General features: G+C 41.1%; 1 protein-coding gene across 2 annotated transcripts in view; it reads right to left on the bottom strand.

The window, feature by feature from the left end:
• Positions 1-10,628: 10,628 nt before the first annotated feature.
• ARHGEF9 (Cdc42 guanine nucleotide exchange factor 9) overlaps positions 10,629-26,155 on the bottom strand; it is a 423,137-nt gene continuing 407,610 nt past the window's right edge. For both annotated transcript variants that reach the window (XM_077285097.1, XM_077285099.1), the window contains one exon: positions 10,629-20,450. In XM_077285097.1, coding sequence (XP_077141212.1) covers positions 20,263-20,450 — 188 coding nt within the window. In that variant the 3' untranslated portion in view covers positions 10,629-20,262. The remainder of the gene's footprint in view (positions 20,451-26,155) is intronic.

Here is a 26,155-nt window from a genome sequence, read left to right on the forward strand (position 1 = left end):
TGGTTGCTGTGGATGTTAGCAGTTTTGTTGACCGAGCTGGGGTTAGCTCAGCGGTGTCTGAAATTGACCAGCTCTATACTGCTTAGTTAGCGCCTGGACAAGGCTAGGGATTTCTGCTTATGAGTTTGTTTTGGTGCTGTGCAATCTGTGGAAAGCAATAAAAATTGCATGTGTTTGGACCAAAACTGAATCGCCTGTGTGAACAGTACCTAGAACCTAATGCCTACTGGAGATAATGAATTCCTACAGTACCTTGACTTTCTTTTACGTTTACCTCAGTCTGTACATCTTGCGCATGTGTAGTGATATCTCATATGCATCTTCGCCCTCTTTTATTTGACGCATGTGGTTCATAATTCTTTTTGTGCATGCGTGGTGATGTTTTCTATACATCTCGATTTTCTCTCTATTTGACATGCGAGGCTACATCCTGCACATTCACGACTACATATTGTGCAAGTCATGATGTGGTCATAGCAACCATTTAGATGACGGTGGGTAAAGACTGAAAGATACTTCAAAGAAATCCCTGATCCTTAACTAATTTAAGATTGCTTACTTACCAAATATATGTAAATATGCTCTTGTTCCTTCTCATTTCATTCAGTTGCAATCTATTGCCAATGCAGGACCCCCTTCCTGTACTGCAATAGGAACCGACAGCCAATCAGAAGGCAGCAGCTGACATCGGCGCGTATGACATCAGTCATGTGCTGGCGTGTCGGCTCATCAACGTTCAAGAAGAGGACGGTGCTAGACCACGACCAGATAAGGAGAAACTTTTTTTTTTTACTGAAATCCACAATACAGTATAGGGAAACATATGAGGGGCAGGACTGAGACATATGGAGGGGCATGATGGAGACATATGAGGGGGCAGGATGGAGACATATGGGGGCAATATGGCAGAACACATGGGATCAGTATGGTGATGTAGGGGGGCAGTATAGGGACATGTGGGGGAGTAGGATGGGAAATCAAATGGGGGCAGCAGGTAGGCATGTGGGGGGAGCAGCATATTAGAGATGTAAGAGGGCAGCATGGAGACAGGATAATGTTTTCAGAGGGGAGGAAAGGTCCTGTTACTGTGTAGGGTGACGCTGCTTTTTTTTCTTCATTTGGCATAGTGTAGAAGTTGAGGAATGTGCTACAGATAACTGTTATATTCTGAAGAGATGAGTCCTGGCTGGAAGAAGTGATGGCGGTCTGAACTGGATGAAAAAGCATCACAAAGATGAATATCTTCAACTAGAGACATCACTGAGTCAGTGTGTTACCTGTATACTTACACTATATACTATGTGGTATATACAGAGTTCCTGTGCATAATGTCTCTAGTAATCACTGTATTATCTGTACACTGATGCTATATACTAAATACAGAGTTTCTGTGTATAATGTCACTGGTGATCGCTTTATTATCTGTGCACTGATGTCATATAGTATATACATCTTCTGTGTATAATGTCACTGGTGATCGCTGTATTATCTGTATACTGATGCCATATACTATATACAGAGCTTCTGTGTATAATGTCACTGGTGATCGCTGTATTATCTGTGCACTGATGTCATATACTATATACAGAGCTTCTGTGTATAATGTCACTGGTGATCGCTGTATTATCTGTGCGCTGATGTCATATAATATATACAGAGCTTATGTGTATAATGTCACTGGTGATCGCTGTATTATCTGTGCACTGATGCCATATACTATATACAGAGCTTATATGTATAATGTCACTGGTGATCGCTGTATTATCTGTGCACTGATGCCATATACTATATACAGAGCTTATGTGTATAATGTCACTGGTGATCGCTGTATTATCTGTGCGCTGATGCCATATACACTGTGTTCCAAATTATTATGCAAATTGGATTTAAGTGTCATAAAGATTTAATTGTTTTGTTTTTCAAATAAACTCGTGGATGGTATTGTGTCTCAGGGCTCAATGGATCACTGAAATCAATCTTAAACACATGTGATAATTGGTTTTCCAGGTGATTCTAATTAAAGGAAAACTACTTAAAAATGATGTTCCACATTATTAAGCAGGTCACAGTTTTCAAGTAACATGGGAAAGAAAAATGATCTCTCTGCTGCTGAAAAGCATCAAATAGTGAAATGCCTTGGTGAAGGGATGAAAACATTAGAAATTTTCCAAAAACATAAGCGTGATCATCGTACTGTTAAGAGATTTGTGGCTGTATCTGAGCACAAATGTGTTTGTGCTGATAAAGGCATAATGAGGAAGATTTCTGCCAGGCAAGTTCATCGGATTAAGAGAGCAGCTGCTAAAAAGCCATTACAAAGCAGCAAACAGATATTTGAAGCTGCTGGTGCCTCTGGAGTCCCTCGAACCTCAAGGTGTAGGCTCCTTCAAAGGCTTGCTGTGGTGCATAAACCTACTATTCGGCCACCCTTAAACAGTGTTCACAAGCAGAAATGGTTGTATTGGGCCCACACATACATGAAGACTAATTTCCAAACAGTCTTGTTTACTGATAAGTGTTGAGCAACCCTGGATGGTCCAATTGGATGGAGTAGTGGATGGTTGGTGGATGGCCACCATGTCCCAATAAGGCTGCAACGTCAGCGAGGAGGTGGAGGAGTCATGTTTTGGGCCAGAATCATGGGAAACAGCTGGTAAGGCCCTTTAAGGTTCCTGAAGGTGTGAAAATGACCTCTGCAAAGTATATAGAGTTTCTGACTGACAACTTTCTTCTATGGTCTAAAAAGCAGAAACATGCCTTCAGGAGCAAAATCATCTTCATGCATGACAATGCACCATCTCATGCTGCAAAGAATACCTCTGAGTCATTGGCTGCTATGGGCATAAAAGGAGATAAACTCATGGTGTGGCTGCCATCGTCCCCTGACCTCAACCCTATAGAGAACCTTTAGAGGATCATCAAGCAAAAGATCTATGAGGGTGGGAGGCAGTTCACATCCAAACAGCAGCTCTGGGAGGCTATTCTGACTTTATGCAAAGAAATACAAGCAGAAACTCTCCAAAAACTCACAAGGTCAATGGATGCAAGAATTGTGAAGGTGACATCAAAGAAGGGTCCTATGTTAACATGTAACTTGGCCTGTTGGGATGTTTTGGCGTTAAATAGCTTTTTTGTTCAGTGAATGTGACCTCCTAATGCTGCAATTTCCACAAATGAGCATTTTCAGTTCTTTAAAACATATCAAATGTTTAGAAATTCTACTGTGCATAATAATTTGGAACAGTGCATTTTGAGTTTTTATTAATTTTGGAGATTATACTGTTATCATTGGGAGGTTTCTTCAAAAAAATTCGATGTATACTCTAACGGGTGATGACTTTTATTAGACTGACTGTCATTTGCACCGACCATTTAGGAAAATCTGATAAAAATTTAATTTGCATAATAATTTGGAACATAGTGTACTATATACAGAGCTTCTGTGTGTAATGTCACTGGTGATCACTATATTAAGCAAGGGTCCCACTAGCGAATCCCGTCCGATGCGAGAGCTCTGCTGCAAGAGGAGCTAAGTGTCAGTGCTGTGTGCTCTGATCTTCTCGAGGATCGCAGTACAGCTGCAGAGGAGAAAGAGAAATTTAATTTCTCCATCTCCTCTGTTGCCGGAGTGATATCAGAGTGTAGTGCAATGTTTCACACGCATCCATAGACTTATATGGATGAGTGCGATTCAAATTCAGCATGCAATCGCAGCATGCTGTGATTTTTTTTCCCCCTGTCCAGAATCGGGTTCAATTGGTATGAATGCAATACGATTTTTAATCGGATTGCATTCTTCCGATTTAATCGCAAGTGTGAGCGAGCCCTTACTTGTACACTGACACTATACACTGTGTACAGAGCTCCTGTGTATAATAGCCCTTATGGTGATATTAGTATTGTGTTTTTTTTTTGTTTATTAATGATCAGTATTGGAGCATTCAGTCTCTATGTGGTGGTAATATGTGGTCTGGTCAAGGTGTGACTGTATTTGTCCCTTGTATGTGGTGTAATATGTGGTCCAGCCATTTTGTAACGGTATTTTTTTCCTTGTATGTTGTATTATTGGTCATTTGAAAAAAAATGTATGTGACACACTCCCTTAAAGAAAAATATATAGAAATATACCTAAAAAGAGTATTGAATATTTTAAGAAATGTTTAATAGTTTAGAGTAGGGACCTACCAAAAGAGTCTACCTTGTCATGGTGGCAGCTTAAAAAAATATTTTGGCCAAAAAGAACTTACCAGCCTGATATCAGCCTGTAGCTTTCTGCTTTACCTTAGCTGGTTATTAAAAATAGGGAGAACCCCATGTCATTTTTTAAAATGATTTATTTATTGCTAAAAACGACAGGGAAATATGGTGAGAGATTGCATTTTTTTTCTTCTCTTTTTTATGTTACCAATACCTTATATACATGTCATTATAGAGGGAAGAATGTTTCTTAACCTTTTTTTTGTAGAATCAATTATATCTTCCGTTTCATACATTTTATTGTCAGTCCACAAAAGAGGCACAATACTCTCAATACTCAATACAACATTGTTCCCAGCAGCGACCTGGGAGTCAAAGATGCATCCAGAAGTCTTCCCCATGCAGTTCACATTCCATTTCTGTGGCGTTTCCATGCATTTTAGTGATTTTTCAGGCTCCCGCAGACCTCCTGGTAGGGTTGGCCAGAAAAATGCTTGAGTTTCTCAATGACTTCCGTTATACTCATTATAGCACCCGAGCATTCCGATTTGCTCAATTTGAATAATGCGCACCTTAGCATTTCAGTGCTCGCCCATCACTAATCATAACTCAAATGGTCGAACAGTGATGGTTGTACGTCATGTAGGAGACAATGTCGCATTTATAGTACATAAGGGGGATGTGTGGAGGCAATAAATTATAGAAAATGACAGTGGAGGCAATTTACCATCTGAGGGACAGCGTGGAAGCCCTATTTTGTACAGAGAGCACAGTGAAGTACAATCATTTATTAGGGAGGCAGCATTTTTTCATTTCATGGGGCAGAAATTTTTATTGAGGGACATTATAATGACACTGTTATTTTAAAAGCTTTTGTTGTGTACTTCAGAAGATTGAAGTAAATGGAAGTCTGCAGAGACGAGCTGAGGATATGAAATGTCATCATAGTGTTCGGACAAGATGGAGAAGAAGAGAATGTTTCCAATCAGAGAAAATGTCTCCTATGAGGTACTGGGATGTACAGTAAATGTTTATTTGTGATACTGACTACGTCTCATTACTACTGTGGTTCCTGTATGACCACAGTCTGATGATGACTGTTAACAACCACTCCCAGTGTCTTCTTAACATTGTTAAGGATAGGCCGGGGTGACACACGCGAGTTCAATGCGAGAAACTCGCAAGAGTCTCACATCAAGTCCTGGCACTTGGGACCGGAGTTTGCGGCTGCATGTATTTCTATGCAGCCACACGCTCCGGTCCCGAGTGCCAGCGGCAGTGCCAGGACTTGATGTGAGAGACTTGTATGAGTTTCTCACATTGAACTCGCAAGTGTGACTCCGGCCATATACTGAGAGTTGTAGGTTCATGCAGACAATGAGGCTGAATTCACATTGTAATTGATTGCTGTACTAAGCTTGAAAAAAATATTAAGATTTGAGAGTCCTCATTTGGTTCATACCCAATTAACAAATTGCAAACTTTCGAGACTACTTAGGTCTCTTCATCAGGCTTAGGAATATTACAACTGTTTCTCCCCTTCCCATACTGATAGTTCTGCTTCACATCACTTGTCTTATCTATTGCATTATTGCTGTGTCCTTGTGTGCCTAAATATGTGACTCTTCAGATTTTGTGTTATTCTATGCCTGATGAAGAGACCTGAGTAGTCTCAAAAGCTTGCAATTTGGAACCATCTTTTCAGTAAGGGTACTGTCACACAGTGCCATTTTGATCGCTACGACGGCACGATCCGTGACGTCGCAGCGATCGTATGATTATCGCTCCAGCGTCGTAGACTGCGGTCACACGTTGCAATCACGGCGCTGGAGCGATGCCGAAGTCCCCGGGTAACCAGGGTAAACATCGGGTTACTAAGCGCAGGGCCGCGCTTAGTAACCCGATGTTTACCCTGGTTACCAGCGTAAACGTAAAAAAAACAAACAGTACATACTTACATTCCGGTGTCTGTCCCCCGGCGTCTCAGCTTCTCTGCACTGTGTAAGCACAGCGGCCGGAAAGCAGAGCGGTGATGTCAGACGTCAGACGTCACCGCTGTGCTCGCTTTCTGGCTGGCCGGCGCTCACAGTGCAGAGAAGCTGAGACGCCGGAGGACAGACACCGGAATGTGAGTATGTACTGTTTGTTTTTTTTTACTTTTACACTGGTAACCAGGGTAAACATCGGGTTACTAAGCGCGGCCCTGCGCTTAGTTACCCGATGTTTACCCTGGTTACAAGCGAACACATCGCTGGATCGCTGTCACACACAACGATCCAGCGATGTCAGCGGGTGATCAAGCGACGAAAGAAAGTTCCAAACGATCTGCTACGACGTACGATTCTCAGCAGGATCCCTGATCGCTGCTGCGTGTCAGACACTGCGATATCGTATGGATATCGCTAGAACGTCACGAATCGTACCATCGTAGCGATCAAAATTGCACTGTGTGACAGTACCCTTAGCCTTTAAAAGGTATCAACCACTGAGGACTCTCACATCTTAATATTTTTCTATCTACTGGCTAACATGGTACAGAGACATATATTTTTCCTGTACTAAGCTTGGCAATGTATTAATGAACTGATGACAGTTCTTGCACTGTATTGAGGTACTAATGGTGGTTATGGTGCTGTATTCATGTATTGATTGTGGTATTGGTGTAGTGTGCATGCACTGATGGTGGTTTTGGTGATGTATTCATGTACTGAAAGTGCTTCTGATGATGTATTCATGTTAGTGATTGTGATACCTGTTCCATTATCGATTCTGATCCTGTTAACATGTAGCAATCCATAATATATCAGAAAATGTGCTATTCCCATTATTTACCATTGTCTCTGTTAAAATGTGTCCCCCTGTAGGCACCATGGTGATGGATGTGAGGTACTGTATATACTCGAGTATAAGCTGAGATTTTCAGCCCAAATTTTTGGGCTGAAAGTGCCCCTCTTGGCTTATACTCGAGTCATGATCGGCGGTGGGGTCGGCGGGTGAGGGGGAGAGAGGACTGTCGCATACTCACCTAGTCCCGGCGCTCCTGGCGCTCCCCCTGCCCATCCCACGGTCTTCGGTGCCGCAGCTCGTCCCCTGTTCAGCGGTCACGTGGGACCCGCTCATTAGTTATGAATATGGACTCCACTCCCATAAGGGTGGAGCCGCATATTCATTCCTCTAATCAGCGGTAACGGTGACCGCTGACAGAGGAAGAGGCTGCGGCACCCGGAGACCAGCTGTCCGGGATAAGGAGCCAGGGACGTCGGGAGCAGGTGAGTATTACATATTTACCTGTCCACGTTTCACACGCCGGGCACCGCTCCGTCTTCCCGTCCTCTTGCTCTGACTGTTCAGGTCAGAGGGCGCGATGACGTACTAGTGTGCGCGCCGCCCTCTGCCTGAACAGTCAGTGCGGAGAGACGCCGAGACGGGACGCTGAGGAGCTGCGGGCAGCAAGAGAGGTGAGTATGTCATTTTTTTTTATTGCAGCAGCAGCAGCATTATATATTGCACAGATTTCTATGGAGCATCTATGGGGCCATACTGAACGGTGCAGAGCATTATATATGGCACAGCTTTCTATGGAGCATCTATGGGGCCATACTGAACGGTGCAGAGCATTATATATGGCACAGCTTTCTATGGAGCATCTATGGGGCCATAATGAACGGTGCAGAGCATTCTATATGGCACAGTTATATATGGAGCATCTATGGGGCCATAATGAACGGTGCAGAGCATTATATATGGCACAGCTTTATGTGGAGCATCTTTGGGGCCATACTGAACGGTGCAGAGCATTATATATGGCACAGCTTTCTATGGAGCATCTATGGGGCCATACTGAACGGTGCAGAGCATTATATATGGCACAGCTTTATGTGGAGCATCTATGGGGCCATACTGAACGGTGCAGAGCATTATATATGGCACATCTATATATGGAGCATCTATCGGGCCATACTGAACGGTGCAGAGCATTATATGTGGCACAGCTTTATGTGGAGCATCTATGGGGCCATACTGAACGGTGCAGAGCATTATATTTGGCACAGCTATATATGGATCATCTATGAGACCATAATGAACGGTGCAGAGCATTGTATATATGGCACAGCTTTATGTGGAGCATCTATCGGGCCATAGTGAATGGTGCAGAGCATTATATATGGCACAGCTTTATGTGGAGCATCTATGGGGCCATAATGAACGGTGCAGAGCATTATATATGGCACAGCTTTATGTGGAGCATCTATGGGGCCATAATGAATGGTGCAGAGCATTGTATATGGCACAGCTTTATATGGAGCATCTATGGGGCCATAATGAACGGTGCAGAGCATTATATGTGGCACAGCTTTATGTGGAGCATCTATGGGGCCATAATGAACGGTATGGAGCATCTATTTTTATTTTTGAAATTCACCGGTAGCTGCTGCATTTTCCACACTAGGCTTATACTCGAGTCAATAAGTTTTCCCAGTTTTTTGTGGCAAAATTAGGGGGGTCGGCTTATACTTGGGTCGGCTTATACTCTAGTATATACGGTAGATTGTTTACATACATTTTTTGAGAAGTAATATGGAACATATGATAACTTAGGTATGTCCTACATCTGTGGATAATGAGTGGTAACAAGTCTCATCTGTAAAATCTGCCAGCAGAATTTTGCTATTTAATCTGAAAGAAGAACAATATAGGGGCAAAAAGCCTGATTCCAGGGATGTGTAACTTGCTTAACAGCTTCCTGTAGTTTCAATACAATCAATGCTTTAACAGCAGGAGATTATCACTGCAGGACTAGGTGTCATTAATCTGTCTAACTCCGCCCCCATCACTGATTGGCAGCTTGCTGACAATGTGCAGTGTACACAGCAAGCTGCCAATAAGGGATGTGAGCGGTATTATGCAGAGTTTAGTAAGAAAACAGGGATTTTACCCACACAATACCAAGCAATTTAATGATGCTTCACTGGAATCACGTTCTCTGCTCCTATACCATGGTAATCTCAGATCACAAAGCAGATTCTCTTTTAAATTATGTGGTCTTTCCTAGCAGCATGTCCTCCATAAGTACAAAAGTGCTCTGCAGCCCCATCCGAATTTCTGTTCTTCATCCAAGACCGGGATCTTAAGGGACAGACAATACCTGTAATCGTCTTGAGGTACATAACAGATGAACAAACAGTTTATTTTGTACAAAACAGATGCCTAGGCATTGAAGCTGGGCTATTAGTGACATTTAAAAAACAATTTTAGGATGCACATATTCTTTTTAGAGCTTGTAAGATCCAACACGTTTAATTTTTTTTTTTTACATAAATAAAATATTTAAAAATACTTTAAAAATGCCTTTTACCATTTTTTTTATTTCTCCATAAATATTTTTTTCTCATAAGGCTCAGTGTTTCTGACAACACTCTTTAAAACAATTTTTTTTTTTCCTTTACACAAAACTTTTACATTTGTTTGACGGCGCCAAACAACCCTTTGTAACAGAACGTAAGAGACAAAAACATTTGGAAACAGTAGCTAAATAACAAACTTCTTTGTTCTGACTTTGAATAAACCCGAGCTCTGAAGTCAAGGTTTTTTTGGCTTAGAACAAGAAGTGCAGGTCACCTTTTTTTTTTCTGCATACTTAAAAAAAATCACAATGATATTGATCCATGTACAATTCCACCTGTGTTTCTTTTTTTTTTGTTGCGCGAGAAAATAAAATAAAAAAGAACCAAAGTGTGATATCATGCAGAACTTATCTTAGCTACGAGAGATTATAAGTTCCCTGAAAAGTAGCTGCAAATAAAATATCGGGGCATTTATCGAACAGAAACATGTGAGGAAGGTAAAATAATAAAAAACACAAATACAAGAGTCAGTAATATAGAGTATGTTCCAATAGTCATCCTATAGCAGAACGACAGTTCAAATGTTGTATCCTAGAGGTGTCGTATTTACAATGTATGCTTCTGGAATGATTAGTGATAGACATCGGAGTCGTATTTATTTATTTTTTTCAATATATACAAGGGTCGTTCTATAAAGGTGCAACCATTCTGTAGAAAAATAAGTTTTGCTCCATTGCAGGCCCTACAGTTAACCCTAACCTGCCTCATCTCTCACATTCATTCCAAGAGAAGTAACCTGTGCTGCCTGTATAAGAACGCAGAACGTCAGAGAACTTGGATGCCAACACGATGGCTTGCGTAATGAGGACAACATGGTAGCTTATGTGGTAAAAGGCCTTTGCTCTTGAGCACTTCATTTCTTTCATGATACATGGCATTCCTAATATCCTGCACACATTGTATGCCTTAGCCAAAAAGATCAAAAAAGTCACAACGGGTAAGAATTTGCAAGTTTCTACGATGGGTAGGATTCTGCAGAAACGACACTGTTGAAGGCTAAGGTCTTACCAGAAAGTTGGATGGCAATTTTTCAAGTAAGACACTGCAGTTTGCCACACAAGTAGTTAGGGTTTGCAATAATATCTAATCTTTTTCTTTTTTTAGGAAAGCTGGTGAATGAGCTCTAAGGCAGAGACAGAACTGATGGCATTTACTACATATCACCAGAGCAAAAGGGCACAGGAGAAACAGAGCGGAGCAGCTTTGGCACTGGTAGAATGAGTCTTTGGATGGAGTAGAACCACACGATGATGATGCAGTGACCACTGTCCACGTAACATAGCAGGTTCTCATGGCACATGAAATGGATAAAGTGTTTTCATTAACTTGTGCAGGATTTTTTTTTTCTTTTTCACTAGTGGTTAGTATACGTTGCTGAAAAACTGTTATACCCACCACCCAGGTGCCAACTGAATGGAACAAAGATCAGTTTTACACACAAAGTGTCTGGATGCACATTCACAGGTACTTGCTTAATGCCGAAGCGGGTGCAGCTGTATATAACCACAATTTTCAGTTTGTGAAGACAGTGAAGGAGAACCCAAAGTACCAGAACCTACTGCGTGAAGTAAAGGGATCTTCCAAACATGCAGCTTCTAAACAAGCCGTATTTTCAACAAAGCCCCTACTAGTTTGCCATACCAAAAGGACAGCCCTTTTCCCAAAAGAAGCACTTAATGCAAAACTGATACATTGAGACCGATTAACCTACACACACACCAGAATTCTGTCTTAAAGAAGCACTCTCATCAAAATTTTTATCCTCTCAATATATTGCAGTCTTCATATTATGCCTAACTGTGTACTTTTGCTCATTTTACTTTTCTACTCAGTTAGTTCTTTTTCATTAGGTCTATGACCTCATGTGATTCATAACTGATTAGTTGACTCCTTCCACGCTCTATGTAGAAACAGGATGTCTATTTTCCCTGCGTGAGGCATCATTAGAACTACAATTCTCTTCACTGCAAAGTTTCTGGTAGGGAGAAGAGCAGAAGACCTGGGTCAGGAGTTAAAGAGGGGAATGATTCATGCAGGGAAAATAGACCACCTGTTTCTACATAGAGCTTAGAAGGATTCGGTTAGTCTGTTTTTAATCACGTGATGTCATAGACCTAATGGAGAAGAGAAAACTAGCTGGGTAGAAAGGGAAAAAGAGCAATTGTAATCACATAATGGTATAGAATAAGAAGGCTGCAATATTTTAAGAAGATTACAACTTTGATGGGAGGAGTCCTTCCTTAATTTGCAATAAAAAAACTTTCTTAAACGTCTTATATCGCATTTATTATACATTTCAGACATTTTTATTTATCATGTTTGACAAGGAGCGTTGCTCGGGAAAGGGACATGGCCTAATTAGCAATCTCATATGCCACACTTTGGCATAACTTCGTGGACCAAAAGAAGCAACGGTAACTAATAGTGTAAATTTTGAGTGGACGGACAGCCTAGGGATTTTATCAAACATGATGAACTAGTTTGATAAATTTGGCCCCTTTTAAGACTTTGTAACCTAAAGCTGCATTTACACTGTTGGGATTAATAACTGTTGTCTCATGATTACTTGGCAAGTAAACAGGCTGCTGATCACCAAGTAAATAAGGAAACGCTTGTTCATTGGGTGTAATGAACTTTGTGTAGCCCAAAAATGCCACATCAAGGCTGACAAGCCAGATTGTGACCTTTGCTTCCAACACTGGCCGATACTTAATCTTCTCCTAAGATGGAAGTGTAAAGCTAGCCGTACACTTTAGATAGCTGTTGGCAAATCTCTCACCCCCTCATATACATGCATGCTTGGCCTAGCGGATCATGTATGCCTCTCTAGGAAGAGGAGTAAACCCCAGTCAAACACAGCTTCTCTTCATTAAGAACCAAAGGATTCGGGCATGATAACCCTTTTTCCCCAACATGCGCCATCGGGACATTCAGGGCACCACCAAATGCAATAGATGGTTGGCCAGGCGGGTCTGTTCACATCAGTAGGTTTGACCAGTATTCATCCATTGTATCTGACACTATACGACTCACAATGAGGGTCATACAAAGCTGAATCGACAACAGTGACCAATAATTGAGAATCATGACTCATTTTACACCGAGAATAAAATAAAAAGTGGTCCAGTGATCAACGACTACAGGCTACATTAGATATTGTCTAACAATAGCACCATTTGGATAAACACCCTGCTTTATTAGTAGATTAGATGGTAGCATTTTGTCTAAAAATATAGAGAGATTCAAAAGAGGGTAATGGGAATTGTCACTAAGGGTAAAAGGAAATACTTAGCTTGTAACCTGTACGAGTCATTTGTACAGCTTCGTCACACTTAAACCATGGCTTTTCGGTATTTGTGTAGAGACGTAGACTCTGGTAGATATAGCTCAGGTAGATATATATACGCAGAGTTCTGTGTAAACTCTCCATCGTGCATTGATGGTCTTGATGATATGTAGATGCTGGTGAGACATATCACATGGTGTTGTACTCCACTAGTGCCGACATGGAGGTTGCTGTAAAATGAAATTGACGTCTTGGGTGCCGTAATCACAGTTACCATTTCCAGATCCCACTGCCATCAAATTGGAAGAAGACAAACGCGCCTTTCCTAATGAACAATTTATACATGAAGGTTCATTTACACTGTGCGATGTGAAGAGTTAAACGACCGATGTCCAGCAACATACTTGCCAGTTTTTGGTCATTAGACTGTTTACACGGGCAGATCTGGTGAGCAATCAGTGATAGAATCCACATTGACTTCCATGGTTCTCGGCATCACAAGTCCTGTTTGCTGACGAGAACGATTATATTTTGTGCAAAAGGTTATTTTACCTGATGAGCACTGGGTGATTTGCAGCCTGTTTAGACTGCACGATTGTTGATAATCGGGCAGTGTAAATGGACCTTAACTCGCAAGCCGAGCAACAGTGAGAAATGTGAAATAGTTTCTCTTCCAGGTACAGCTATCCACGGTTTTATGTGTACAGAAATATAAAGCAAAAAGCAGAGATACGTATGCCATCTGTGTGCAAAGCCCAGTGACGTCTACAAATTGTAATATTACTTAAGATTAAGAGAAGATAGCTGTCAACTGAGTGCAACGCTGATGAAATGTAGCACTGTAAGCTGCATTCTGTTAAAAGCACATTATAACTCCTGCAGCCAATCGCTGGCCATGTGAATTACTGCTGAAGTCAGTGATTGGCTGCAGGAATCACATGAGTAGACAAGGTCCTCTTCACTGTAGCAAGGTAATGCAAGTCCAACTGGGAGCACCAGGGTGACATTACTGGAGACACAGCTAATTTATCCATAAAGTAAAGGTTTTTGAAGGTTTTTATGTCAATTCCTCCATTTAGACAAATGTTCTAAGATCTTTAAAAAAAAACCCTTTAAGGGCTGACTTCCTAACAGTCATTCTAAGTCTATAAATTCTATTCAACTCAGTTGTCTGCCCTTATATCATTTTATTATCTCAAATGAACGTAATTATTTTTTTTATATTAAATTAGATATCCCTTTTTCTGATCCAAAGCTCCAATTTTCCTGAATGGTGAGTAGTCTAGCTTCGGCATAGTATAGCTGCCTAAATCGTTCACTAGAGGGAGAATGGGAGTTTGCGGCATACTTTTACATCACAGAGTTCAATGTTCAGTGTGCAGAAAGCTCTTAGGCATCTTTAGTGGTAGCTAAAATGATATCTCTTAAAATAATTCTATGCTCTGCACATGAAGCTGTGTATCAGAAAAATATAGCTTATTCCACTTTTAAGGATATTTGAAAAAATAAGTATAGTAGTATTTTAGACCTAAAATTACATGCAATCTTTTTCTACAAATATTTAATTTTAGCTTAATGTAAGCCTAAATAGCATGGCATGACTGACACCATTAGCTGAGGATAAGGAACCCTGGCAGACACGTGGTGGGCAAAGAAAGTATAGCAAATTCTTAGCCTCTGTGTAAATCAATGCCACCTAAATACTGTCCAAGTCTGTGAACACCTAGTTGGTACTGCATTTATTTGTATTGTTTATTTGCTTTGAAATGTAAAATAAATCACTTTACTAAATAGGTTCTTTAATAATTTACCACCATTTTGCTGCTGCAGAGTCTGTTTACTTCATATAGCTGGCTGTTCTGCTGCTTCGGAGAAATCCAGAAGCACAGAAGCATACTGCTCCTCCCTGCTTTCTCCTTCCCATCTCTCAATGTAAGGTAGCATCAGGAAGGATGTTGTACACAACAGATATGCGTGTTGAGAAGGAGGAAAGCATCTAAGTCTTCAGGGAGGGCAGATTAAAAAGGCCATGCTGGGAAGAGGGAAGCACACATAGAAGATAGAGGAAAGTCACATACTCCTCATGATCATTATCTGTCAGCACAAGGGAGAAGAGATCTTTCATGGACTTTAGAAAGGAAATTCAGTTCAAGAATACATGAGACTGAGTGATGGCTGCATTCCAGACACAGACCTGGCAGCCATCATTAATTGCTGGGAGAGGCATGTCCAGACAAAATTCTAAACTAAGTGCAGGTCATGCATAAAGGAATGAAGATTGCAGACACTTAATGCACCTTTTTAACCACTAACATAGGTAAAATATTTTTTATAAGGTGCCCATAGGTTGGGAACCGTCACAAATAATGATTTCACAGTGGGCAGCTGAGGCAAAAATTTTCAAGTAGATATCGTTGGATAAGTGGATAAGTCTGCAATGCGAGGAACTAGGCCACAATCTCAGGCAGCAGGTTTTACAGGCGAGAACAACACAACATAGCTGGAGAACCAATCACAGAAAAACTAAAAAGGTTGCCAAAACTCCCCCCAAAAACTATCCATTCCCCCTTCTCAGGTGACCTGCACCTTCATGAATACCAACACCACAGAAGATAATATGGATTGAGAACGAGAAAAAAGAACAAAGGGTATAACCCCCTGTAAAGGTAGTCTGTCACATAAGCGAGCAGTTTGATAATGCCTAGGCCCTAAACCGTGGATGAAGTCATATCACAAACATGGCTGCGTCCAATGTACGTATCTATAATGCCAGCTAACCAGAGAGGTAGAAAATCCAGATATGCATATGTCTCACCAAAGGGTGTACTGTTTAGCAGGAAGGTGCGTTCATTCTTGCCACTAAGACTGCAAATATCATTTATTACCATCCTACTGTAATTTATTGCAAATTCCACTTATTGTCGCTAATTGCTTTTGGTCTATACTATTTATTCCTCTATATGTAGCTGTGATACAGCTGTGAAGCCATCCCACTATGGTCCACATAGACTTATCCATATTTCAATATCTCTGCTGATTAGAAGAGTTCACATTTGAGATGATATGATCTTCGGGCTCCTTGAAGCATTCCACTAGATGCGTCCCATTAAATTCCACTCCCATTAATGTACGTGAAGCGTTCATAGGCCCCATGCACACTGTCAGTACTGCATACTGTACCATAACTACTACATGTCTCAGAAATATTCTTTCATGAACGCAATGCTTCCAGGGGAGATACTGCATCAGATTACATTAGAAGTATAGTAGGACCACCACCCACCACAGATGTCTAGAAATGTTATATTACTACGATGCATGAGGCCTAAGGATAATATTCTGCTAATACTGAAACATCATAAAAAAGCAGGACATACAATATCGATATGTAGAGAAATGGATTTGAAGGAGAGAGAAGCAGAACACACCATTTTCTTTAAAATAGATTGGAGCCCGCTGCACCCGGTACTTCCGCTGCAAGGCTGACCATAGCGGTGGGCAAAACGATTGGTCGGCCAACATCTATTCCTCCCGTATGACATGACTACAAGGCTCAGCCAACTGTGCGTGTGGTTCAAATTGGTTTAGGAGAGTAATCTAGTGCCAGACCGAAGGATCAGACATGTTGAAATGTAATATACCTGACCTTTGCTATTATTACACCTGTCAGGCACACTCCATACACATAGGCTAACCAATTAGTCCTGCTGAAATTCACAGGCTTGGATGAATTTTCTCCTATGTGTATGGGCACCTTAAAAACAAGGCCTGTTACCCACAGGGCAGATATTAAGGGCTTATTAAAGGGGATGTCCCGTGAAAACAAGCTATAACCTATCCACAGGATAGGCGATTACTTATTGGTTGTTGGGGGTCCAACAGCAGAACGGGGACACTTTTCGCCCCATTAGAACAGAACGCAGTGCACATGCTCAACCACTGTTCCATCATGCCCTAGGGTGCTGCTGAGCGCTTTGCTTGGCTTTTTCTGGCAGCACCATAGGGAATAAATGGAGTGGTGGTCAGGCATGCCCTCTGGCGCTCCATTCAAATGGGGATAAAATCTACCCATTCTGCCTATAGGCACAAATCCCAGCGGCTAGAGCGCCACCAGTCAGCAAGTTGTGGGTGCCTTTAACATGAAAGTTCAAAGTGCAACAATCCCCAGCAATCCAATCACCCCAACAATTCTACTGTCTATTACCTAATAATGTATAATATCGATGCGCAGTAGATTGAGCACCTTCTTGCAGATGGAGACATGGATCCTTCTAGTAAGTTCTTGTGTTCTCGGTTAGATGATAAGTGGCAAGCGTTTGCTTACAGAATCCTAATGAGTGATGACATTGCGCTGTTGAGAATGCAGCTGGAAACTGGAGGAAGGGACTCAGACATAGCCTGCCTAGCATTAGCGAACACAGATAGCAGAGGGCCCCTGTGCCAGAACAGTATATGGGGCCCTTTGCACTCCTATAGTTCCTCATAATGCAGAATTCCACCAGCTTTGGAGGCGACAGTGGGCCCCCTCACCACTTGGACTCCTGTATGGCCACACATGCTGCACCAATGATATGTCCGCTTCTGCTGCCTAGAGTCCCATGGATTCATGATGTATATAGTATCTGTATAATATAGTTATCTTGGGATCCAGATTTGTGGAGGGAAACAGAACAATGTCTCGTTGTGCTCTGATCTCAAAACAGTAATTACTCTTATATCCCTGAATAATGAACAGATGTGATACTGTATAAAACACTTAGAAAAATAGAAGTAGATTCTAAAATCGTATATAGGTTCAGTGACTGTGTTCATTACATGTAATGGATACCATGTACTCATCTCCCAACTTGACATTCACTATGCCTGTCTTTCATATGATTGTCTTCAGCTGGTTGGAGCTAATACCCCAATGACTAGAGATCAGTGCATCCTGACATGTTGTGTGAAAGTGTCCGACTGAGGGGTCAGACAAGCACCTCCGGGGAGGACAGAGAAATGTTATCTTTCCTAGAAAGTCATAGTCTCATTTCACCATATGTTATCCAGTATTTATGATTTTAAATCTATATATATGCAACATAAACTCTGCTCAATTTATGATTAACCATTGGACTTCCTAATCGTTGCTCGATACAACTGAATTTTCGAGAATTTATTCCAAGTATTTACGGTCAACAATTGATGCGGTGCACTCATACCATCAAAATATAATATTAAAAGGTTCAGTTTGGCTTTTGATAAGAAAGAAAATTAATCAAATACATCATTTACGGAATAAGACGTTAATGGTCGATGGTCTGTAACCAACAGTAAGAGTGGATGCACCTTCAAATTTCATGACCTAAATCGTTAGCTTTTTCTTCGTGATGGTAGTCTATAAACACCCAGTCCCAAGGCACCGGGCACAGGGATCATTCGGCACAGTGAAAGGTGGGTACAGCTGGCAGTAGTGAGCTCTGAGAACTAGACTCAATCATCAGTGTTTTGGAAGAGATGCGGTGTAGCAAGACGGCAGGGGGATTAAAAAAAGAAACCAGCCACACTATACAAACAAAAGGACGGGATCACCTTGGGAAAGCGATGTGAGAGATGAAACAAAGGCAACTGTTTAATAAGCTCTGACACCATCTTCCTTTTTACTCAAGGGGGGACGCAGACCCATTTAAATGAATGAGCCTATCTGCAGCATGGGAAGGTGTATTGAGCAGCATACTAAATACCAGAGACTAGAAACGGCAGAAGACAAAACCAGAGGAAATATTAAAAAGCAAAAGAACACATAATAGGATAGGTATTTGCCCTGTTAAATAAAAGAAAAGGATGATATGTGTTTTAGGAATGCTTGAGAAAAGATATAGGGTGGGACGAGATGGGGAGGGACAAGGAAGGCAATAGCTATAAAAGTACTCGTAAATGTGCAGAGAAGCTTATAGACTTGCAATAAGTGATCTAGTATGTATTACTCGTCTGACATGTTTAAAACTCAAGCCAGCACCAGGACTGACAGCGATTATTACAGTGCGCTGCTGCCCTTCCGGCTAAAGTGCTCTGCACGGTACGCGTGAAGCCTTTGGGATTTTACACCACGGACGTTATTGCCATTGCCAGGGACCATTCCATATACCATGTGGCTGAATCTCCCATTCAGGCATCACCTATGCAGAAATGAGTAATGCAGCATTAATGTATACCAAAAATGTAGGACATCAAAGCAGCAAATATAGTCATTTTTCACATGGTCTTTTAAGTTACAAAGCTCACAGTGACTCCAAATAAGAACAATGACTGTGCCGCCTTCTTCACTGAGGCATTATGAGTTATACGGGGGAAAAAAAAATCAAAATAAAACTCTTTGGAAGGAAAAGAAAATAAATATTTGCAATTTTTAAAAAAAAAATCTAACTATCCCTGTTTGATGGACTTAATCCCAGAACATCTATGGAACAAGTAAAGGAGTAGATAGAATGCACAGTAGCTAGCAGACTGAGCGGGAACTACAGAGCTCTGGCACCGCTAAAACAGTGGGAGGATCAATATACAACCCAGAAGTTAATTTCATCCCTTCCTGCTACTTTCACCTCCTTAACGAACATAGATTTATACACAAAGAGCAGATACAATGCACAGGCAGTTTAGGCGCTGTCTCTCTGACTTCATAGGACGTGCATCTATAACCCGACTTTACACTCGGCGAGCTTCGACTTTTGCTTCTTGTGCAGTAGTACTTTCTTTGAGAATCTGACCACTTTTCAAAATGGTTGCTCTTACAGAAGCAATGTGGATGAGAAAATGGCAACTCCTTCAGGGCCAGGAGGATGAACAACCAATTGACAGTCCCACTGTGTCTGGAGGTGTTGACCTATTTGTTGAGTGAATACTATGAAATGAATGCAGGTTGTGTATTTTACTTAGGGTGCTTTCCATCAACCACTCTATGTTTTCTCACTTAAATAGTGAGGATGTTCTTTTAAAGCAAAATGTGCAATTACCACCAATTATCCAAAAACATTAGTGGTCACTATCACGGAAAGCAAGTGAAGTCCTAGAGTCCAAGGAAAGAAACAGCAAAGCGTCTCGTGACTATGACTGAACTCTTCAGAGAGAGGAAATGTTTCATGGAGCTTTTTCGAAAGTAGAGCAGTTCCTGTAGTCCGACGGGAAAAAAATGAAACTTTATTTTAAGGAAAAAAAAAATCAACTGTTTAAAGTTACGGTAGTTTTCCTGTCTTGTTTGCTATTTTTTTTTGTATTTGGTCCTTTCATAGTTTAGTTGCAACAGTGCTTCTCCGAAAAAAGGTCCATCTATAAATATAATTTTTTTTTCTATTTTAATACTCCTTTCTCAATATATATTTCTATATTTATATATTTGTATTATTTTTTGAAAGGCGTCAACCTGCTGAAGTTTTGCCAGAAAGGGGATTGACTTCTTCTGGGTTCAGTGAACTCAAAAACTTGTGGTTGGTTTATGCCGTCGGTCACCATATACTGTCCTTGAATTGCCCCGGGTTCCTGAGGCGGTGGGTATGCTGGAGGGACCGAGCGTGGACAGCTGACACCAGCTACGAGAGAAACACACACCAATTAGATGACAGTGCAACTCTGAATTAAACTGATTAAATTAGATTTTAACCTCTAGAAAATTGGAAGCTACAAAACTATTATACATTGTTATCTTATGATCCTTCTATTGAGTACATTGTTTCTTTTTTCCTTAAAGGAGTTGTCCACTACTCAGATAATCCCTTCTGAATCCCTAGGTTTCCATCCAGTAAAATAACAGTTATACTCACCTACGGTGATGAAACCGTTCCTGCACTGGCTCTCCCAGGGATCGTGTGACATTAATATGTCATGCAATCCCTGTGGCCAATCAGTGCTGGCTTCACTCTTCCCTCCAATTGATGTAATTGACATCTGGAGGAAGTAAGAGCTGTGTCAGCTCTCTCTTTTCCTGTAGATGGCATGCGATTTTCGGGAGAGCAATTGCTGACACCGTTGGAACGGCGCCGACACCGAAGGTGAGTAAAGGTGTTATGATTTTACAAGGGGGAAGCATAGGGATTCTGAAGGGATTGTTAGAGTAGTGGACAGCCCCTTTAATACTTTTGCTGCCATGAGGTTCAGCGCTGTCTGTATTGATTATAAAGTTTCCATGAAGACACCGCACTGTTCCATCACAAAGCAAAAAAATATCAAGTTATATATATTATATTTAATGAATGACTGAAACAATAAAAGCAGCAAGAAATGATTTTTTCTGGTCATGTACAAATAGCCTAATCATAGAAAATTCTTTATCCCAGTGTGTCCTCTGATCACATAGGGTAACATACTTATTTTTTCTTACCTCAGTAAACACATGCACAGACTGATCTGTATTAGCTATTATTATCCATTACATTTTTCTAGATGACAATGATTTTCACAGGGTCTACCTCAAATTAAAAGAATCAATGGGAACATCCAGATAGTTATTATCACAATAGGTCTCATTAGGTAAAAGAAGTCTTGACTAATTGTTTCCCAGGTTATTTTCTTTTCCCTTTTAAAATTAATGTGTACACCCGGCTGATCAGAGCTGAGGATCCAGAGAGTGATCAGTGAGCTGCAATTAAAGGGAACCTATCAGCTGATTCATTCTACACAAACCGCCAGCAGCATGAATCAGATCCTGGATCCACGACTGCAAAATAAAAACAATGTATTCTCATCTCCCACAGTGTTGTTGTTCCACTGATGTTAGCGCTATTGTTCTTAGTGCATGACATGTTGAGTCACACGACTATCACAAAATATTAAAGGAGAAAGTCGGTCAGCGGCAGTTGATTGGCTGTAGCAGACAGGTGACACAACAATGTCACATCAACCACCGGAAATGGTAGCACCAAGATCATTGCAATGGCGCCACTTCAGGAGGTGAGTATACATTGTTTTACCAGACAACCGTTTTTAAGGTGTCCATACCATGGATGGTACCTTAGATAACTGGAGGCTAAATGCTCTTTCAGCCAACAGCTATCTCTTCCGACCTCATTACACACATGATGACTCAATTCAGCTGATTGTTAATGTGTTTAAAGGAAAAGCAAATAAGTGTTTCCTCACACCTCTGGTGGCGGCTTATCTCCTGGGAGAACAAAAGGATCAGCCATTGAAACTCAACATGCTGGACCCCTCTCTCCCCATAAAACTTGGTGCACACTGATTAAGTACATGTTGTTGTACCCTTAACAAAAGCAAGAAGGAAGATGGGTGCTTATTCCAGTAGAGCCGACCACTTTGCTCCTTACAACTTTAATAATTAATCAACACTTGGAGGAACATCGATGGGCACAATCACAATCTTTTTACTGTATTTTCCCCCATATCCTTGATTTATATCACATCAGTGAGGTACATGAACTTGACATATTGTGAATAGTAGCAACATTTTGGATATTATACCCTTTGTCAATTATGAGAAAAAACACAATAAACCGTTTGTGACGTACAGTATATTCTGTGTCCATCATAATTTGTATCAGAAGGACCCCATACACATTAGATGTTTGGCCGTCTGGGCCTCTGCTGATGGATGCTACTATACAGAACTATTCTGCTGTGTTGCAAGGGAGGAGACGAGGGAACAAGTGATTGATCCAAGTGATTGAGATTGGGAGAACCTTGGGAACCCAGCCAGGATACCTCCTTGTGGGCTGGGAAATAAGGTGAGGTGCACTGGGTGAGGGAGAACATCACAGCAGCCAGTCTCCGTCCTTTCTGAAGAGTCTGATCTAAGGAGACAATCAGATGTGGAGCCAACGGGGCAGAAAAATGCACTATACACACACATATATATATATATATATATATATATATATATATATACAGTGGGGCAAAAAAGTATTTAGTCATTCAGCAATAGTGCAAGTTCCACCACTTAAAAAGATGAGAGGCGTCTGTAATTTACATCATAGGCAGACCTCAACTATGGGAGACAAACTGAGAAAAAAAAATCCAGAAAATCACATTGTCTGTTTTTTTATCATTTTATTTGCATATTATGGTGGAAAATAAGTATTTGGTCAGAAACAAACAATCAAGATTTCTGGCTCTCACAGACCTGTAACTTCTTCTTTAAGAGTCTCCTCTTTCCTCCACTCATTACCTGTAGTAATGGCACCTGTTTAAACTTGTTATCAGTATAAAAAGACACCTGTGCACACCCTCAAACAGTCTGACTCCAAACTCCACTATGGTGAAGACCAAAGAGCTGTCAAAGGACACCAGAAACAAAATTGTAGCCCTGCACCAGGCTGGGAAGACTGAATCTGCAATAGCCAACCAGCTTGGAGTGAAGAAATCAACAGTGGGAGCAATAATTAGAAAATGGAAGACACTCAAGACCACTGATAATCTCCCTCGATCTGGGGCTCCACGCAAAATCCCACCCCGTGGGGTCAGAATGATCACAAGAACGGTGAGCAAAAATCCCAGAACCACGCGGGGGGACCTAGTGAATGAACTGCAGAGAGCTGGGACCAATGTAACAAGGCCTACCATAAGTAACACACTAGGCCACCATGGACTCAGATCCTGCAGTGCCAGACGTGTCCCACTGCTTAAGCCAGTACATGTCCGGGCCCGTCTGAAGTTTGCTAGAGAGCATTTGGATGATCCAGAGGAGTTTTGGGAGAATGTCCTATGGTCTGATGAAACCAAACTGGAACTGTTTGGTAGAAACACAACTTGTCGTGTTTGGAGGAAAAAGAATACTGAGTTGCATCCATCAAACACCATACCTACTGTAAAGCATGGTGGTGGAAACATCATGCTTTGGGGCTGTTTCTCTGCAAAGGGGCCAGGACGACTGATCCGGGTACATGAAAGAATGAATGGGGCCATGTATCGTGAGATTTTGAGTGCAAACCTCCTTCCATCATCAAGGGCATTGAAGATGAAACGTGGCTGGGTCTTTCAACATGACAATGATCCAAAGCACACCGCCAGGGCAACGAAGGAGTGGCTTCGTAAGAAGCATTTCAAGGTCCTGGAGTGGCCTAGCCAGTCTCCAGATCTCAACCCTATAGAAAACCTTTGGAGGGAGTTGAAAGTCCGTGTTGCCAAGCGAAAAGCCAAAAACATCACTGCTCTAGCGGAGATCTGCATGGAGGAATGGGCCAACATACCAACAACAGTGTGTGGCAACCTTGTGAAGACTTACAGAAAACGTTTGACCTCTGTCATTGCCAACAAAGGATATATTACAAAGTATTGAGATGAAATTTTGTTTCTGACCAAATACTTATTTTCCACCATAATATGCAAATAAAATGATAAAAAAAACAGACAATGTGATTTTCTGGGTTTTTTTTTCCTCAGTTTGTCTCCCATAGTTGAGGTCTACCTATGATGTAAATTACAGACGCCTCTCATCTTTTTAAGTGGTGGAACTTGCACTATTGCTGAATGACTAAATACTTTTTTGCCCCACTGTATATATATATATGTGTGTGTATATATATAATGCAGGTGACACTATGTTCAGATACACTCACAATACAGTTTCATTTAAAAATTCACCTGGAATCATCAATATGCTTTGAAGCTTTCACATATGGGGATTTATGAGAGTAAAGTACTGTGCATAGGAGCTATAATCTCCAGCAATGAAGTGCAATGACCAGATTTGCCTTTTCTTTACGTAATTTCTTTAAAAAAAAAAAGTTTGTGAAAATGGAAAATGTCATGGGACCTTGGATCCTACGAATGATTTAGATTCTATTTAAAGATCTATTAGCCATTTTCAGGTATCAGCCATCTCTAGAAGAGTCAGAATAATCCATTGGTTTATTTTACTGTGAAAACTAATATCCGCTGGTCAAAATGTGTCTTAAAGTTCTACTGAAACTTTTGATGATGCAGAATTGAAGATATAGGATTGTGTGATGATGTCTTGCAGACCTTCTACCTACTGGAAATAACTCTGGCTTTAAAATCCTTTCAGACTAAAAGGTCAATGTCTCAATGGCTCTTACTTGAAAGGGAACTCAAATGATGTTCTTTCCGAGAGGCAAGTTGAGCTAAGATTAAAATCAAGAAAGCTTAATGGCTTAAAGTGATTACAAAGTGCAGGACACCGCTCAGACACACTGCGCCACGTCTAGATGCATTGGAACGAGGGCCAGAATAGGCGCTGTATGCCCCTTTAAGAATTAGGTTACCCATAATTATTTTATTAAGTAGCTTCTCATTGCCTAAGCATCAAAAACTAAATATAGTATATAAAAATGTTTTTTTTTTCTGTAGTTTCATCTGCTCTGTTACCATTCGATATGCCACAGGGCAGTATCCTTACAGATAGAGTCACAGGGGAAGAAAAAAAAACCCATAAAGACTAAATAGTAAGAGGCAATTATACAATGACATTAATTATGTGCTTTCTCTGCTTGGAGTGTATAGAAAATGAATATGTAACAATCGCCAACAGAAATCATATTATGTATTGTGTCTGTTTATGCAAGCATTTATCATGGCAGAATTACTGCCGCAAGCGAGCGGCTCGCTATTCATATGCGTTGTATTATGGCAATTGCACTGGAAATGTAAGTCAATACTTGAATTAAATGGCTTTCAATGATAAAATAAAAAACATGAAGATTTAGGTCAATACAGAAAACATTTAGTGTTGATAGTCCCTTGAAGGTGGCATGACTATGAAGGTTGCAGGCACCCAGTATGTGAAACAGATGTGTACCCTAATATGTGCAGTGTTTGACTGGGGCGCTAAGGGCCCACCAGTAACATTGCCTTTGGGGGGGGGGGGCACTTTTCACCTGCATACAAATATTACACTACCCTAATTCACAAATGTACCTATATCTCTATATAATAATAAACTGGGTAGTTTAGTTAATGAATGATGAGATGCTTTTTTTTCTGTACAGAGTGAATCAAGTGAATGATTGCCAAGTACTGCCCATACAGGTGGATCGAGTACCCACCGGGGAATTGCCCTTTTGGCCAGTCCGAGCCTGGACGTGTGATCCTCATGGAGAAACGTGTCTGCTACCGAGGACACTGCCTGGTGGAACCAGTAACTATATCACTTCTTAGTGCAAGTATTGATTTAGCATGGAGCACTGATGTTTCCACAGACAAGAATTGGGGCATCTTCTTAGAGTAGAAAGAGTAAAAAAAAAAACCCTCCGCAAGTGACGCCTGTTTTTTTCCCAGGAGGAAATGAAAGTTTCATTTGATACAATCCGTACTGCCAAGTTCCTCG

Source organism: Ranitomeya variabilis, chromosome 2, assembly GCF_051348905.1.
Source record: "Ranitomeya variabilis isolate aRanVar5 chromosome 2, aRanVar5.hap1, whole genome shotgun sequence".
Lineage (NCBI taxonomy): Eukaryota > Metazoa > Chordata > Amphibia > Anura > Dendrobatidae > Ranitomeya > Ranitomeya variabilis.